The following is an 18,069-nucleotide window of genomic DNA, read 5'->3' as shown; positions in this document are numbered from 1 at the left end:
ACCATCCTCCAGATCATTTATGAAGATATTGAACAAAACCGGCCCCAGGACCGACCCCTGGGGCACTCCACTTGACACCGGCTGCCAACTAGACATGGAGCCATTGATCACTACCCGTTGAGCCCGACAATCTAGCCAGCTTTCCACCCACCTTATAGTGCATTCATCTAGCCCATACTTCCTTAACTTGCTGACAAGAATACTGTGGGAGACTGTGTCAAAAGCTTTGCTAAAGTCAAGAAACAATACATCCACTGCTTTCCCTTCATCCACAGAACCAGTAATCTCATCATAAAAGGCGATTAGATTAGTCAGGCATGACCTTCCCTTGGTGAATCCATGCTGACTGTTCCTGATCACTTTCCTCTCATGTAAGTGCTTCAGGATTGATTCTTTGAGGACCTGCTCCATGATTTTTCCAGGGACTGAGGTGAGGCTGACTGGCCTGTAGTTCCCAGGATCCTCCTTCTTCCCTTTTTTAAAGATTGGCACTACATTAGCCTTTTTCCAGTCATCCGGGACTTCCCCCGTTCGCCACGAGTTTTCAAAGATAATGGCCAAGGGCTCTGCAATCACAGCCGCCAATTCCTTCAGCACTCTCGGATGTAACTCGTCCGGCCCCATGGACTTGTGCACGTCCAGCTTTTCTAAATAGTCCCTAACCACCTCTATCTCCACAGAGGGCTGGCCATCTCTTCCCCATTCTGTGATGCCCAGCGCAGCAGTCTGGGAGCTGACCTTGTTAGTGAAAACAGAGGCAAAAAAAGCATTGAGTACATTAGCTTTTTCCACATCCTCTGTCACTAGGTTGCCTCCCTCATTCAGTAAGGGGCCCACACTTTCCTTGGCTTTCTTCTTGTTGCCAACATACCTGAAGAAACCCTTCTTGTTACTCTTGACATCTCTTGCTAGCTGCAGCTCCAGGTGCGATTTGGCCCTCCTGATAAATGGTTAGTCCTTTCCAAATAGAATGCCAAAACAAACAATCTCACATCCAATGTATGAAGGTGCTAATCCTCTGTATTCGAGGGCTGTTTAGGAAAGACTACAGGCGAATACATAGTTTGTTAAGGTGAAACTGAAATCACTTTAGAAAAACTTTTCTTACATGTCCTTAGGGACAACTTATTCTTGAAAAACTATGTGCAGAGGTCCTGCCATAAGAAAACCTGTCTTTTGTCAAAGAATGGACAGAGAACAGGTTGCCAAGGGCTCAGATGGATGTCCTGTGAGGGCAGCCAGCATCGAATTATGGTCTCACAATAGTGCTCTTAACAGGAAGAAAGAATCATCACCACCACCACCTTTGAAAAATAAAGTCTAGCCACAAGGCAGTTATCCAAAGGAACCCAATTTTGTCTTGGCAGGTGGCACACCGAGACAGCCACTAAGTGGACCCCTGAACGAACGTAAGAGACAGACCTGAGGACTTAAAATGCAACAGATAATCCAAGGAGTCATGAATGAGTGCTGGCCTTGGCCGGATTCCTCGAACTAGAGACCACACTGAAAAACACTTCTACTTGGCCAAATATGTACTCCTAGCAGAGAGCTTTCTACTGCACTGCTTCTGAGCATTATTCTTCCTCCTCATCTAACCATGTGTTATGGAATGGGATGTAGGTGGTCCAGGCTAGTAGTCATAGCAGGAGTCATGGCTAGTGGGTGGAGCAGACGTCCAGGGTGGGAAGTGAAGCCAAGGGTCAGCACCAGAGTCAACTGCCAATCACCAGAGGGGCAAGCCAGAGTCAAGGTCACAAGTTAGAGGCCAGGACTGGTAACTGATTGGAGAAGAGGCGTAAGGGCGGGAACTGGAGGAGACACAAGGATCAAAGCACAGAACAGGAGCACGGTGGGAACAGATGTAAAGAGAGAGGTAAGAGGCCAGGAGCGGACCAGAGCAGGAATCAGGAACAGGGTTAGGTGAAAGAGACAGGCAGAAGCAGGGTCCAATGCAGCCATAACAGGAAATCACCTTATTGCTCAGACAGACTTCCTGTGCCTCCTTCAGCCTGAAATAGTGTGGTTGGACCAATTGGTGGAGCTGGGTGATCCTCCAATCAGGGTTCCTGTGGGTAATGTCTCGGCTGAGGCTATATTCCTACTAGCTTCTCGGACCACCAGGTTTTGACAGACATTGGGTGGAGGCCAGGATGCAGCAGCGGTCTTGGTTCACGATCCAGGACATCACACATGCAGCATCCATGCCAAGAGATGCAGACTGATCAGCGCTGGATGCCAAATATTGTGTCAGAAGGTTTGGGAGGAGGTGAAAAGGTCTGGAAGGCTGAACAGAAAAAAAAAAAGTCCAAGAACCAACACTCATCACACCAGTTTGGCTAAGACAGTATCAATGTGACATGATCCAACTTCAGTTTGAGGATAAACTGAGGAATTAGCAGCAACAAGGGGAAAGCATACATCATCTCCGGTCCCCAGCCCACATGAAAGGCATTGGTTAAAGAGCTCAGACCAAAACTGACTGCATTTCTTGTTGTCTTTTGTTGCAAAGCAGGTCAACTGCTGAATATCATGATCTCTGAACACCTTGTTCTTCAGGGACCATTCATGATTCTGGAAGAAAACTCTGCTGACGTGGTTGGCTAACTGATTCTGAGTATGGGGTAAGTGTGCCACTGTGGGGCTAATATCCTCCTTGATGCAAAAGTGCCAAAAAGACTTCACTTCCTGGAAAAGCTGGTTGAAGTGAGTTCCCCCTGTGGAACATTGCGGTAGTATTATTGGTAAGTACATGAACAGCTGTGCACCTGATTTCAGTCCAAAAGGCCTGGCATTCACTTTAAATGGCTCAAAGCTCCAGAATGTTGATATGAAGAGAAGCTTCCTGTTTGGTCCCCAAACCCTGAATTTTGAATGTCCCTAGATGTGCTCCCCAGCCCACTTTGGATGCAACAGTAACTGTAGTCCTGGTTGGAGAAGGGCGGGCAAAGGGAACACCCTGGCAAACGTTGATCTGATTTCTCCACAACTCTAGGGAGTCCAGGATCTTTGGTAGAATCCTTACGAAGCTGTCCATCACCTGACAATTCAGGAGAGAGACTAATTTCAACCAGGCTTGAAAAGGATGAAAATGCAATTTCGCGTGCTGAACTATGGAAGGGCATACTGTCATATACCCTAGCAATCTCAGGCATATGCAGATTGTAGCTGAAGGGTGAGGCTGGAGGCATAGATGGATGACAAATTACCTGAAGTCTCTCAATCGTCAGGAAAGCCTTCAAACTCACACAGTCTAGCATGGCCCCAGTAAACTCTATGGTTTGTGCTGGCATTCATGTTGACTTCCCTTTGTTCAAAATCAGACCTAGATCAAAGAGATGACGGGTGAACTGGACGTGCAGAGGAGTCATGTGTTGGCCTATCTTCAGCCTCAAAGGGAGCACTGAATTGATGACGATGACCTGCCAGTACAAATCTCAAACTTCCTGTGGACTGGGAAAATTGCCACATGGAAGGAGGCAGCCTGAAGATTGAGAGCAATATACCAGGTAATTGTGATCCAATGTAGGGAGGGATTATACCCAGGGTTACCATGCAGAATCTCATATTTCATTAGTTTGTTGAGACTTGGAAGATTGAGAATAGATCTCACGTCTCCCTTGGATTTGAGGCTCAGGAAATAGAATTCCTCTTGCCGATGCTGAAGGAGGAACTTCCTCTGTAGTTCCCAAAGTGCACAGAGTCTGGACTTATGAGAGATGTCCCTGAAAACGGGTGGCGTAGGGAGGTAGGAATGGGAAATGAACATAAGTTGGATGGCATAACCTGATCCCACAGTGCGTAGGACTCAGTAGTTGTTTCCCAAGGGCTGCAGAAGTGAAACAGCCTGTCCCTGAATTCAAGGGATATGGTGAGACTGTCACACCTGGAATGCCCCTCTCGATATGCAAGTCAAACAGGCTCCCTGTCTGAAACTAGCAGAGAGCAAGCTGACTGATTAAAATTGGACCCAGGGCGTTTTCTCCTCTGTGCTTTACATTCCTTTCTAGGGAACTCTTGCTGCCTAGCAGGGTAGGATGACTGTTGGAAACATTGCTATGAATGATATTGCTGGTGACCTCCATAATGACGTCTCTTTGTGGCCAGGGTACAAATCTCCCAATGACTGCAAAGTAGCACAAGAGTCCTTAAATGAATGTAAAGTCTCACCAGTTTTCTTAGAAAATGAAAATGGACCTCTATGCTATGTTGGATGTCAGGAGCTATGCCATAAATTTGCAGCCATGAGGTATCATTACAGCTGAGGCCAAAGTCTGGACAAAGGGTCTGCTACATTCAGTGCAGACTGCAAAGAAGTCTTTCCCACCAAACAGCCTTGGGCAACGAATGCCTTCAGTTCTTCCTTGGAGGATTCTGGCAACTCATCTGTAAACTTGGACATAGTGTTGCAATTTACTAAGTCATATCTTGTAATGAAGAGGTTGAATAAAAATTTTTCTCCCCATCAAATCTAACCTTTTAGACTGTCGTCTTTTGGTGTGGATTTATACCTAGTCTGCCACAGTCTTTCGTTTGCCACCACCACAACAAGGAAATTACAGGCTGGATGTGAGGGAAAAAAACCCACACAAAACCCTACCTGGGGGACATACCGCCTTTTATCAGTACACTTCACAACAGGCGTTAAGGATGTGGAGGTATTCCACAGAGACTTTGTAGGTTCCAAGACTGACTCTCCCTATAAATGAAACATTCTCCCTGGAGCTGAAGAATGAATATCCACTGACTTATGCGTTTTCTCCTTAACCTCAGCCTGAATACCCATCAAAGCCATTTGTCTCAATAGATCATGATAGGATTTAAAATCCTCAGGCATCAGAGATAAAGAATCTGGCACTGCAGCGTCATCTGGTGACGAGAAAGAGGACACTAGCAAAACCAGTGACATCTCTGTGGCAACATGTGTCTGTAACAAGGGCTCAAGCTGAACCAACTCAGAGGGAGCCCCTCAGTCTGTGACTGCTTCACAAACAGCTCAGGCAGGGAGATTACTAGGGGACAGGCAACCCTGTCCTCGACTGAGCTGTGGATCAGGACGTCACAAACTGAGGAACCTCCCAGGGTTTCCAAGGAGGCCACTGTGGATTGGGGTATGGTATCGGTGATCATTAGGAACTAGGCCAAGAGTCTTTATAGTGCAGGAATGGTACCCCAGGATGTCTCAACAACCTTTGAGAGCAGTAATGCAAAGGTGAAGGAGAGGGAGATGTCTCCAAACTTGATATTAAAGAACCTTCCAAGTAGGCTGAAGGTAATGGAGGAGCAATTCTAGGCAGAGCCAGTCACATCTAAAGCCCAATATACAGGTATCAGTGGAACCAACAATGGCACAGGAGCTGGCACTTCAAGTAGTGATGGGGGATTGCACTCGTACTCAGTGCGTAAACAGATGTTGGTACTGAAGTTGAAGCTGGTACTGGACCTGCAGATATAGACAGTACTGCAATCGTTGTCAGTACCAAAGATAGTACGGGGCCAATGAGACTCTGTACTGAGAAGGAAGCAGACAAATTCTGCCCCTGGGTTATGATGTGGTGTGGATAACGGTGCAGACAATAATAAGTCTGCAACCAGTCTGGGTGATCCTGAAGCTACCGAAACAGGAAGCCACCATAGTTGTCTGTTCCTGAGTAAAAGGGAGAATCAGGAACAGAAAGGCACAGCAAGTCCACTGCTGCCTGATAAGTCGCCAGCATGGAAAGAGACTGTGCCGACACCACTGTCCTCAGTAATAGACTCAGACACCCCACAGAAGGTACTGGAGTCAATGGTATGGTGTCTAACTAGTCACACGCTGGTACCGGAGAGTAGGTAGATGACTCTAATCTATCTCGTATATGGGAAGACTCAGTGCCAGTGTCCACTCCTCTTAGAAGGGAAGGACAACGCTCTGAGCTCTGGAGTGGCCCCAGTCCATTTTGTGAGTTCTTTTTCTCAGAGGTCTAGAAGAATGCTCTCTCTTCCTCCTGGGTGGAGGATCCAAATCCAGCTATGGAACCCCAGTATGTACCGGCTCAGGTGCTCTCTGGAGGGTCTGATGATCTGCAGAGGTCCCTGGTGTCAAACTGGGCCTCATGGGCTGCTCCGAGTGCAAGTCTCTAGTCATTTGTATTTTCTTTTTAAAAGATCTGCAGATGGAGCACATTTCCTTAATGTGCCCTTCCCCATGGAACAATAAACACGGAGCGTGGGGATCACTAGTAAGGACAGCCACTCCACATGATTGATAATGCTTAAAAATCCAGTGAAGGCATCACACAAGGCTACATTTCTTCTAAACTACCTCTTACAGTACTACTAAAATTAACCATTTACTCAAAAAGTACAGAAAACATTGCAACAGAGAAACATGAAGGGAGATACCACACTGAATGCTCCATCTCAAGCAGCAAGTGGTGAGAAAGAACTGAGTGGGGTCAGGGCAGCACTGCTCTTATATTGCCATGGGAAGGGCTAGGGGCCTAAGGGTGTAAGTGCTGTCCTGATGCATGCTGCTAAGCAAAGTTTTCCAACTTTGGTGCACTGGGCATGTGCACACCTGAGGGGAATGTATGCCTCCAATCACTGGAATAACATTAACTTTGATATTTTCTAACTTTTGAGTATTTAACAAATCAACTGTAACTGTTTTGTTTCATTGGATGAAGTGAGCTGTAGCTCACGAAAGCTTATGCTCAAATAAATTTGTTAGTCTCTAAGGTGCCACAAGTCCTCCTTTTCTTTTTGCGGATACAGACTAACACGGCTGCTACTCTGAAACCTGTTTTTGCTATGGAATTATAAGACTTTTTAAGAATTCAAGTAAAATATAAAAGCAAATTTGAAAAGATTCCACACAAATGATTGCTGGCTAAGACAAGGCATAAATGAGGGTTGAAGTGCATGAAGTAAAACTGGTTCCTAAACATAAGATGAATAGCTTTGTCAATGCTCTTTGGGTGTGATTTTTAATACAGTGATATTCAAATCCCAGGTCTACAGAACAATCTGACAATGATGCCAAAAATATCCTGTAGGTTTGGTATGTTTTCTTTAAAAATGTGCCTGAACTAGGGTGAGACCAAAAACTTTCACTTGGAAAATAAAGCAAAATTTCAACTCAAGAGTAAGGTGAATGTCTAATATATCGCATTTGGACCAAGCCATGTCCTCATTTTCTTCAGCTAAATAGTAGTAGGCATCCTTCAGTCTCGAGAGACTATAGATACGCACCCCTGAGAGAGAGAGAATTTACTCAATTGTTTTTTATGGCAGCCGTGACTGTGGCTGAAGAGACCCACTCAAGAGAGAATCTCCGATGCGTCTGACACATTTAAAGGTGGTGTTTCAATCCTTTGGGCTCTGCTTTCTGCGAGCTCTTTTCTCCTCTGCTAAGCTGAACTGCTTTTTCTCATAACTCTGGAGACCCTTGTTAAGCTCATTTAAAAAGGCTGCGGTCCCGAGCATGATCTTCCCAGTTATCCACATCCATGTCCATTTCTTTGACGTCTCGCTTGTACACATCCTTGAAACGCAGTCTTTTTCCAGATGCCAGTTTGCCGTAGAGGATATCCTTTGGCACGCGCTGATCATTCATTTGGCACATATACCTAAGCCAGCAAAGGTGTCGCTGTTTGGAGGAGTGTTTGCATGCTGGGTATACTGGCCCACTTGAGCACTTCAATGTTGGTGACTCCATCCCTCCAGGAAATTCCAAAAATTTGACAAAGGCAACATATATGAAAGCTGTTAAGCCTCTTTTCCTGATGAGAGTATAAGGTCCATGCCTTGCTTCCCGAACTAAAAAAGTGTGTCGGTTAAATGATGCATGATAAATAGCAATCTTACTCCAATTCTTCCTAGAGTTGAGCAAACGCTCTCTGAAGTTTTGTACTTTTACAAAAGGACATCAGAGAATTCCAGAAAGGGCTTTTATGTCTACTCAGTTTGCAGGGTCACTGCTGGTCATACCCCACTTCATGAGCAAGCCTGGTTGCTAGTAGTATAATGGTAGTTGGAAGAGTTATGCTATTGCTACCAGATGACCACCTTCCTACTACAGTAAACAGTTCTGAGGAACAGTGCAGAAACACACCAGGAACTGTGTTGACAAAAAAATTCCAATGTTAGGGGGATCCCACTATGAGGAAAGTTCTATTATCTATGTACACAGGGGAGCTGTGGAAATATGTAGTCAAAATTAGAGAAAAGGACCCAAGAATCAGGAGTTTTGTATTCTATTCCTGTCTATCACAAAGGGCAAGTCACTTCTCTCCGTTTCGCTCACTATAAAATAAAGATGAAGTGAGCTGTAGCTCACGAAAGCTCATGCTCAAATAAACTGGTTAGTCTCTAAGGTGCCACAAGTACTCCTTTTCTTTTTTCTTTTTACGAATACAGACTAACACGGCTGTTACTCTGAAACCTATAAAATAAAGAATACCTAAAACGCTGGAGTCAGATGAGACAATGTTTGTAAAGTGCTTTAAGTTGCTAATGAAAAGGTATTTAATTAGAAAGGGTTATCATATGAAAGAAGCAAGCAGCATTAGGACCAGGGAACACACTAGGGAGCCTGTATAGGGACTGGACGTGGCAGTGAGAACAAAGGACCAGCAGTGTCTGAATGTGGTACTCCTGGGGGGATTCTGCACACGCAAAATTTATGTTCCCTGCAGATTTCTTTGCTTCCCCACAGAAAAATGACTTTTGACAGGGAAGCAAAGGGAAGTGTGAAAGTAGAATGAATTATATTGAAATTATAATTCATTAAAGAAATGCTACTTGAGGGGTTTGTTGAAATATAGTTGTCAGGAAGAGAAATATTAAGGAGTGTGAGACAATGGGTCCTCAAACTAATTAACTTAGAGCTCCTACTGAGCTAGGAGATTGGTAAATGTTAGTATGCAAATAAGATATGTATGTATATTTGTCAGTTTCTGCTTTCTTTTGTCTCTTATGTTAAATTGGCTTTGGCTTAGCTGTATAAATAAGTTATCTTGGGCCTCAGAGAGGGGCTCACATCTGGGTGCATTAGCAAAGCGCTTTGCTAATAAACAGAGTGGTCTGACAAATTATGTGAGTCCTGAATCTGACTTTGACAATTTGGAGGTTCCACAGAGATGGCAACCATCTTCTCTGGGGCTGTGCGACTCCTGATTGTTCTTAGGACAGCCGTGGCAAGCCGGCACCTGGGCATTTGGCCCGAGCGGTCCTCCGCCAGAACGGAAGGGTGCATGACCACAGTGAAGTCTACGCCATCGAACCTGTTGGTTCCCACTCTGTTCTGGTAGGGATCCCGGGATCTGACATCAGGAATCTGGTCAGGTAATTATTTCTGTGTTTTGTCCGGACTGAGGACTGTCTTGTCTCTGTGTCTATCCGTCCTCCCTGTGGTGTGTTTGAGTCTGGGCGCTGTCTCCGTCCGGGGATCGACGGATCAAAGGGTTCCTGTCCCCATGGTCTGAGTGAGTGAAATCTGCACAATCGCAGCCGCACCGTGCCTTGGGTAAAACCCTTGGTGTGAAAGCAAGGGCGATTGAGGCAGTAGCCTGTGGGCTCCTTTTGTGTGTTGCACCGGGCATCGCTCTGACGAACCCGACTTTCCTTCTTGTGTGACTGGTGTGTAAAGTCCTCCTGTATGGGTAACCAGACGTCTAAGTCGGGACAGTTCCCTAAAGGAATGCCGGCTCAGTTTATGTATTTTAGGAAGAGTCCGGACTCCTGTAAATTTCTGGAAAAATGGTCTAGGCTAAGGGGGTCAGATAGAGTGGCTACTACCACCACTACGCTTCTGTCCCCAGAAGCCTTTACAGCTATTCTGAGGGAAAATGGCCCTTTTCCCACAGAAGTGGTCTATAGGGGACTGCTGCAGGCAGAGAGAGAATCTGATCAAAATTGTTTGACTATTGGGTAATGTAATCAAAATCACTAAAGGATGTAAGGGGTTTCTATTGGAACTTAACTTGGCTGCTCCTGGTTGTGTCTAGTTGTACAAGATGGAAGTGTAATCGGGGTACAGTTGTGTAAAAGAGTAATCACAGTGCAAGGGATGCTAGGCAAAAGAGAACTTTGTGTGTGTATATAGTGCTAAAATCTGAAGCTGTGTCTCAGCTATTACCTGAGAATAAACTTATAGCTTGGTACAGCAGAGAAACTATTGCAAACATGGTCTGTTGCACAAGAGGGGAAACTGAGGTACTCCACCTCATGAATTTCATAAATGCTCAGTGAGTGGGGTAATTCACTAGCCTGACTATAGAACAGCCTGACTATAGAATAAAATAAGTACGGCCTGGAGGTAATTCTTCTGTTTTTCCTGCAATTAGCAAGGAAATTTGTAAAAGAAAGTGGTATTATTATTAAGCAATAATCTGTCCCAACCAGGGGGGTGGAAATTGTTTCTTTTGTTTTTAGACTCTACAAGCAAGCTGGCGCCAGCGGAAGAATAACTCAGAATACCATGGATCTATGTTTTGTGTTGTTTGTCTGTGGTGTTTGTCTTGGTGCTAGCATTGTTGTGTTTTAATGAACAGAAAACCTCATGACATGGGTGGGGGATGGCTTCAAAAGGCTGACCTCGGGGGCGGGGAAGATGTGTATGGGAATGCAAAAGGCTAACTCAGGAGAATCCCAAAATTTAGTGGCCACTGTTAGGATCTTAGGACAAAGACCGAGTAGATGTCTTAAAAGACAAACTCGGCCAACTTAAAACTAAATTGGCAAAAGGAGAGGTTGATTGTTTCATGCAGTGGTGGGAAGAGGCAAATCACAGGTGGACAGAATCAAAACTTGCCTCTCTCAAAGATTCTGGCTTCTATCCCACCAGATGCAACTCATTTTACTGTTGTTGATTTGTGCTCTGCTTTCTTCTCTGTCCTGGTTCACCCTGACTCCCAGTTCCTGTTTGCCCTTTCTTACAAGAGGCAACAGTACACATGGGCCACACTGCCCCAGGGGTATACTGAAAGCCCGTCATATTTTTCCCCAAGCATTAGCCCGAGACCTTGCTGACCTTGTTTTCCCATCCAGGTCCACACTAGTCCAATATGTAGATGATCTACTCCTCTGTTCCCCTTCATTGTCTGCCTCTGAAACTGACTCTTTAGTGCTCCTTACTGCCCTAGCAAATAAGGGTTACAAAGCTTCTCGCTCTAAACTACAACTCTATCAAGCTTCTGTCACATACCTTGGCTTTCTCCTCTCCCAGGGTTCCTGTGCACTTTCTCCCACCCGCGTCCAAGCTATCCTTAGCTTTCCCCGACCCTGCTCTCCACGCCAGGTCCGGAAGTTTTTAGGCATGGCTGGATTTTGCAGACAATGGATTCCCCAATATGCCTCCCTTGAAAAACCTCTCCAGGAACTCACTCGATTCTCTGTGCCTGACCCCATGCCGTGGCCCCCTGAGGCCAATTCTGCCTTTGTTTCCCTCAAACAGGGTTTGGCTTCTGCCCCTGCCTTAGGGCTGCCTGACTATTCTAAGCCTTTTACCCTTTTCTGCCACTAACAATCTGGGTGTGCACTGGAGTTCTCACTCAGATGCACGGAGAAAAGAACCGCCCAGTGGCTTATTTCTCTTCCACTTTAGACCCTGTTGCCCAAGGCTTACCCCCCCTGCCTGCGTGCTGTGGCTGCTGCAGCGTGCCTAGTCGAAATGTCTGATTCCCTTGTTCTCCGCTCTCCTCTTACCCTCTTGGTCCCTCACTGACCTCACCCTGCTCCAAGACTCTGCCCTAGAAACCGAGAGAGAATCCTGGGTTGCCCAGGGTTGCTCTCTACATCCCGATTCCTTTTGGCGCTCGCCTACTGGCACCTTTGTAGCCCTCTTTTCACTCTACCCATCTCTGGCCGCCCTGCTACACGGTGTTTCGCATGTCGTAAAGGAGGGGATGGTCTCTGCTGTAACAAAGACAGGATGGTGGGCCCCCCATTTTAGCTCTTTTGCAGCCCGCCACTGTGCAGCCTGTACCATTTGCCAAAGCCATAATATTGGTAAACCTGTAAAAGTGGCCATGGGGTTCCAGGGCCTGCCTCAAACACCATTCTTGCACAAATGCCTAAGTGTCAACAATATGAATTTATATTGGTTATGGTATGTTTATTCTCCGGTTGGATTGAAGCCTTTCCTTGTTGCAAGGCTGACTCACTGTCTGTTGCCAAATGTTTGTTCAATCATATTATGCCTGCCAAGGGAATTCCTGGTTTCAGAGTAACAGCCGTGTTAGTCTGTATTCGCAAAAAGAAAAGGAGTACTTGTGGCACCTTAGAGACTAACCAATTTATTTGAGCATGAGCTTGCAGAAGTGAGCTGTAGCTAACGAAGTTTCCACAGTATGCATCCGATGAAGACATTATATACACAGAGACCATGAAACAATACCTCCTCCCACCCCACTCTCCTGCTGGTAATAGCTTATCTAAAGTGATCATCAAGTTGGGCCATTTCCAGCAGGAGAGTGAGTTTGTGTGTGTGGTTTTTGGAGGGGGGTGAGAGAACCTGGATTTGTGCAGGAAATGGCCCACCTTGATTATCATACACATTGTGAGGAGAGTGGTCACTTTGGATGGGCTATTACCAGCAGGAGAGAGAGTTTGTGTGTGTGGGGGGGGGGGGCGGAGGGTGAGAGAACCTGGATTTGTGCTGGAAATGGCCCAACTTGATGATCACTTTAGATAAGCTATTACCAGCAGGAGAGTGGGGTGGTGTAGCCAGACAGCCAGCCCTCCGCCCCCCCTCAGACCAGCATTGCTGGGAAACGGAAGCCAAAACAACAGGGCACTTAACATAAATTCCAGCACAGCCTTTGAAGCTGTGAGAAGCACAGGTGTGCTGCTACAATGTGCCTCTGGGAACATATACAACGATTAGGCTCACAGCAGGCAGAGGCGCTGTGATAGACATGGCTCTTAGCCCCTACTAAATAGCATGATGCACACACACCAACATCCTAGGTGGGAAAATATTTACCCTAATAAAAGGAATGTCCAGTAGTCGAAACTTATTGTTTCTCTCCCTTGCAAGTGTAAACTACTCTTGCGAGAGCTGGCGTCGCCCAGACAGACCAGCCCCAATTTGGCATGAGAAAGAGAATAAAGGAGTACAGAGGTATAAGTAGGGGACCTACAGCACCATGATTTTTGAGTGCTTTTCACTATCTATCTGCTGGTCAGATAAGTGACAGCCTCCCAAGGCTTCTGCAGCTAAGAGGGTCCCTAAGCCTTGTCCCTTATTCGTCTTTCCGTGGAATTGAGTGACCGATCCTGGCTTGGCACCGCTGGAATCGAGAGATGCAAGGAGGGTAAGAAGCACCCACACCTGATCTCCTATCTTTAGTGTACACATATTTTGAAATAGAGCTCTATACTTTGTTTTCTTTCTTTGGGATTGTAGCTTCAGTTTTGTAACTTGTTTGTGTGTGTAACATCTCTACATTTAAATAAGTAGGCACTAGCAATTTTGTAACCACATGATTAGAATCTAGTTTAATAAATTTTGGTAACCATTTGTGCATAAGCCTGACTTGTTTCTCTGGTTTACTGTAAAGCAGCCAACACAATTAAAGAACCTCAGCCGTTTTGGCTATAAAGCCTGGCCATTAGGTGAGAGTACTAAGAGCCTAGTGTTGAGTTGTGCCGCCTCCACGGGGCAAACTCTTGGGGCGCCTGTCAGTCAATCCTGACTGCCCACTGCGAAGGAGCTCTGAGCTCTAGCAGTTAAAGTCACAGGTGGTTAGGACCTTGGGGCATCCGTCAGCCTAGCCCGGGCTGCCCACCACGAAGGGACAGTGCGTCCTAGCGGTTAAAGTCATGGATGGTATAAAACGGGCATAGCTGGCACCTCACCAAACATCCTTGCCAAACATCCTTGGCCATCGGCTAACAGGTGGGAGGAGGTATTGTTTCATGGTCTCTGTGTATATAATGTCTTCTGCAGTTTCCACAGTATGCATCCGATGAAGTGAGCTGTAGCTCACGAAAGCTCATGCTCAAATAAATTGGTTAGTTTCTAAGGTGCCACAAGTACTCCTTTTCTTTTTAAGGGAATTCCTGCTACTCTGTCCAGTGATCAGGGTACACATTTTACTGGACAATTTGTTCAACACCTGGACCATATATTGCATATCAAACACCTGTTGCACTGTCCCTACCACCCATAGAGTGCAGGTGCAGTTGAAAGACAAAATGGTGTACTTAAGAATAAGCTTGCTAAAATTTGTGACTCTACAGGATTAAGCTGGCCAGTAGCCTTTATGGACATGAGATCCACTCCATCCCAAAGGCATAAATTAAGTCCCTTTGAAATTGTTATGGGACACCCTATGTGAGCTATGACTACCATTACTCCCGTTCCAGATTTGAACTTGACTCACAGTGCGCTCCTTCAGTATTGCAAGGGACTAATGCAAGCTGTAAGTCACTTCCATTCACAGGTTCAAGTCGCCTGGCCCACGGAACCCACCTCCGATGCTTGCCACAACCTCGAGCCAGGTGATTGGGTCTACGTACGGCGCCATCATCGAAAGCACGCCTTGGAGCCCCGGTGGAAGGGTCCTCATCAGGTACTGCTTACTACACAGACGGCTGTTAAACTATCTGGCATCGCAGAGTGGATACATGCTTCACAGTGTAAGAAGGCACCATCCCCAGAGAACCAATCACCACCTCAGAACAACGCAGAGTCAATTTTGACTCCAGAAGACGACGTAGAGGAACAGTCTGCAATACCTTACAATCTACGCTCTCGTAAGGGTTGCCAGAAGCAGACGACGAACAAAAAAACAAACAAACAAAAAAAAGCAGTAGCGAGCCTAGTGCCTACTGCCTGGTGGGCATAAAACCGTGACTGCGGTTCCCTCAGTTGAGGTTGTCAGAACCAGAAGAGCCTTGCCTCCAACATGCGCCTCTGCCTGTTCCTCGGCTGCTGGTATCTTATGGTCTGGGGAGACCACGATGACAATTCTTTTATCCAGCAGCAGGTGTGGATAGCTCAGACCCTTAATATTTCTAATTGCTGGGTCTGCAGCCACATCCTAGCCCACTCTCAAACTGGTGTTCCTGTCCTGGCTATCCCACTCAAGTCCCCAGACCTGACTGGAGGGCCTTGTCCGTTTAACAAAATATGGAACAGCAATGACACTTGGGAAGCGGTGGGAATAAATGCATCTAAATGGATATGTGTGGTGGAGGGAAAAGGTCACTGGTGTTGGGTGTGTAATGGGACAGGGCTGGATCTGGGGAAAAGCCGTTGTGGCCAATGGTGTATGGGATTATTCAAGCAAAACTAAAAAGTGGTGGGCCGGGTATGGAGATATGAATTTTTTTCTCAACCTGGGATCAAACAGAGAAATCACTCATGTTCCCCCTACAGTAACCTTAGTGAAAACAATACAATCTTTCAATGTCATGCAAATAACACCATTCCTTGTAAGGAGAATTACCCTGTACCCTTTGGGGGATACTACTCCTCCTTTGCAAACACCTATATGACAAATGGGTGCAACCGATCCTTCCTGGCCTTAATAGGCCATCACTGGGTGTGTGGGACCAGAGCTTATACCGTACTACCAGCTAATTGGTCAGGAATCTGTTATCCCGCCCGACTCTTCCCACAATTCCAAGTGCTAGGAACCTTCCCTCGAGAACGCCTCCGCAATTTCAGGCAAAAAAGAAAGGACTTAACAGATGCCCAATGGTATGTAAATAACATAAGCCCCTTAACCTGGGAAGAGGCCATTGGCGGTTCCTTAATACCATTAGGGGGAGTAATACATCATGCAAAAAGGCTCCTAAGGTTACAAGCAGTAGTTGAAATAATGGCAAATGAAACCGGAGAAAGTTTAAGAGCCCTGGCCAAAGAAACAGGGGTAGTCCGACAGATGGCCCTCCAAAACCGTCAGGCATTGGACATAGTGCTGGCGGCAAAAGGAGGGACTTGTGCTCTCACTGGAAAAGACTGCTGTGTGTATATACCAGACAACACCAATGAGGTAACAGATCGTGCTAGCCACTTAGAACAAATCGCATATCTTCCCCACGAAGAGCCAAGTTCTTTATGGAAGTGGCTAAGTAACCTTTTCAATTTCTCTGGCATAGGAAACTGGTTGTTTCAGGGAGCCCTAACTCTCCTGTTTGGAATCCTAATAATTTTTGTATGTTTTCAGTTACTTTCCTGTTGTATCCAAAATTGTGTCAGGCATGCTACACAGATAGCTGCCCCAAACCAGAGTGCTAATTTGATGATTTTAAATATCACTGATGAACAAAGAGATAAAGAATGATTGATATGTGGAACCCACTCATTGTTGGTCATTGCGTAGCTTGACCAAAAAGGAGGGACTGTGAAAGTAGAATGAATTATATTGAAGTTATAATTCATTAAAGAAATGCTTCTTGAGGGGTTTGTTGAAATATAGTTGTTAGGAAGAGAAATATTAAGGAGTGTGAGACAATGGGTCCTCAAACTAATTAACTTAGAGCTCCTACTGAGCTAGGAGATTGGTAAATGTTAGTATGCAAATAAGATATGTATGTATATTTGTCAGTTTCTGCTTTCTTTTGTCTCTTATGTTAAATTGGCTTTGGCTTAGCTGTATAAATAAGTTATCTTGAGCCTCAGAGAGGGGCTCACATCTGGGTGCATTAGCAAAGCGCTTTGCTAATAAACAGAGTGATCTGACAAATTATGTGAGTCCTGAATCTGACTTTGACAGCAGCCACAAGAGTGGTCCTGTGACCCTCCTCAGGAGTATGTTTCAAGAGGCCTAGGGCAGCCGGCAGAGAGGTAAATCACTGTCGGGCAAGAGGCGGGACTGTGGAAGACCCGGCTGGTGGCTTCTACCCTGCGCCGGGCTCAACTGCTAGTCCTGGCTGGGCTGGGGATGATGGGACTTCCTCTTCTCTTGCATAGCATCTGGGGCCAGTTCAGACCCACCCCCAGATTTATCCCACAGCTGAAGGAAGCTCTGCAAACTCCTTCCCCCCCATTGCTTCCTACACCCATCGCTCCTCAGCTGCAGGGATCCCTGTACAGGGAACTGCTCCCCCAACCCCCGTGCATCCAGTTGCCCTCATATGCAGACTCTCCCACCAAACCTCACCCCCCCACCCAGAAACACCCCCCCCAATGAGCCCATTCCCCTGCACCTGGACCACCTAGACAAGCCAGCCACACCTATATCCCCACCCCACCAAGCCCTAGCCAGCTGCATTTGGACCCCCCGCTGAGCTCTACCCCCCCCACACACACCCAGACCCCCACCCCCACCAAGCCCCAACCACCTTCACCTGGACATCCCTGCAGAGTCCCATTACCGTTGCACCCGGAACCCCCCCCCCCCCACGAGCCCTTGTGCATCCAGATCCCCCTGTACCCAGATCCCCCTCTGAGCTGCCCGCACTCAGATTGCCCCCACACAGAACCCTCTCAACCCACACCTGGATCCCCCCACATTAAGCCTCTTCATACTTGGATCCTGCCTTGCTGAGCCTGCCTTCCCAAACCTGGTGAACCTGAAGCAGTGGTGCAGGACCCAAGGGTGTTTCTGGGGCAGGCCCAGTCTTTATGCTGCATCAGGGTTCGGTGCAGCCTCACTGCTGAGTCAGTGACCCGGGGGAGGCTGCACAGTGATCTCCCACCTCTGTGCAGCCAGTGCCCTGTGCTCCCCAATTCCATGCTGGAGCCTCCCCATTTATTTGACAAATAAAATTTGCAGAATTTTAAAATATTGTGTGCATAATTTTTTTGGCAAAGAATTTTTAAATTTTCTGGAGCAGAATGCCCTCAGGAGTAATGTGGGAAAGATAGTTATATAGCAAGAAAGAAGCCTCATAGCCTGACAGCACAAGCCTCTCCATATGTATACCAACCACTTTCATATTTGGTTAAGTCTAATTTCATAGTGACATCAGAAAAAAGTATTTTCTAGTTTCAGCTCTCTTCCATTCAAACAAGGATCTCCAATTAGCTTCACTTACCAGAAGTTTAGCTTGTTCGGGCAGTGAAATTTGTTCCCTCTTTCCATCTGGATACCTTAGCATCAGCTGTGCCTTTGGTCCTAGTGTAAAGTAAAT

General features: G+C 46.3%; 1 protein-coding gene across 1 annotated transcript in view; it reads right to left on the bottom strand.

Annotated features, from left to right (window-relative positions):
• UBXN7 (UBX domain protein 7) overlaps positions 1-18,069 on the bottom strand; it is a 157,569-nt gene that overhangs the window by 114,099 nt on the left and 25,401 nt on the right. The window contains exon 10 of the mRNA XM_074964193.1: positions 17,974-18,053. Within this exon, the coding sequence (XP_074820294.1) occupies positions 17,974-18,053 (80 nt within the window). The remainder of the gene's footprint in view (positions 1-17,973; positions 18,054-18,069) is intronic.

The sequence above is a fragment of the Natator depressus genome, chromosome 9 (assembly GCF_965152275.1).
Source record: "Natator depressus isolate rNatDep1 chromosome 9, rNatDep2.hap1, whole genome shotgun sequence".
In the NCBI taxonomy this organism is placed as follows: Eukaryota; Metazoa; Chordata; order Testudines; family Cheloniidae; genus Natator; species Natator depressus.
Note: the sequence above shows the minus strand (reverse complement) of the source record. Positions and strands in the feature narration are given on the sequence as shown.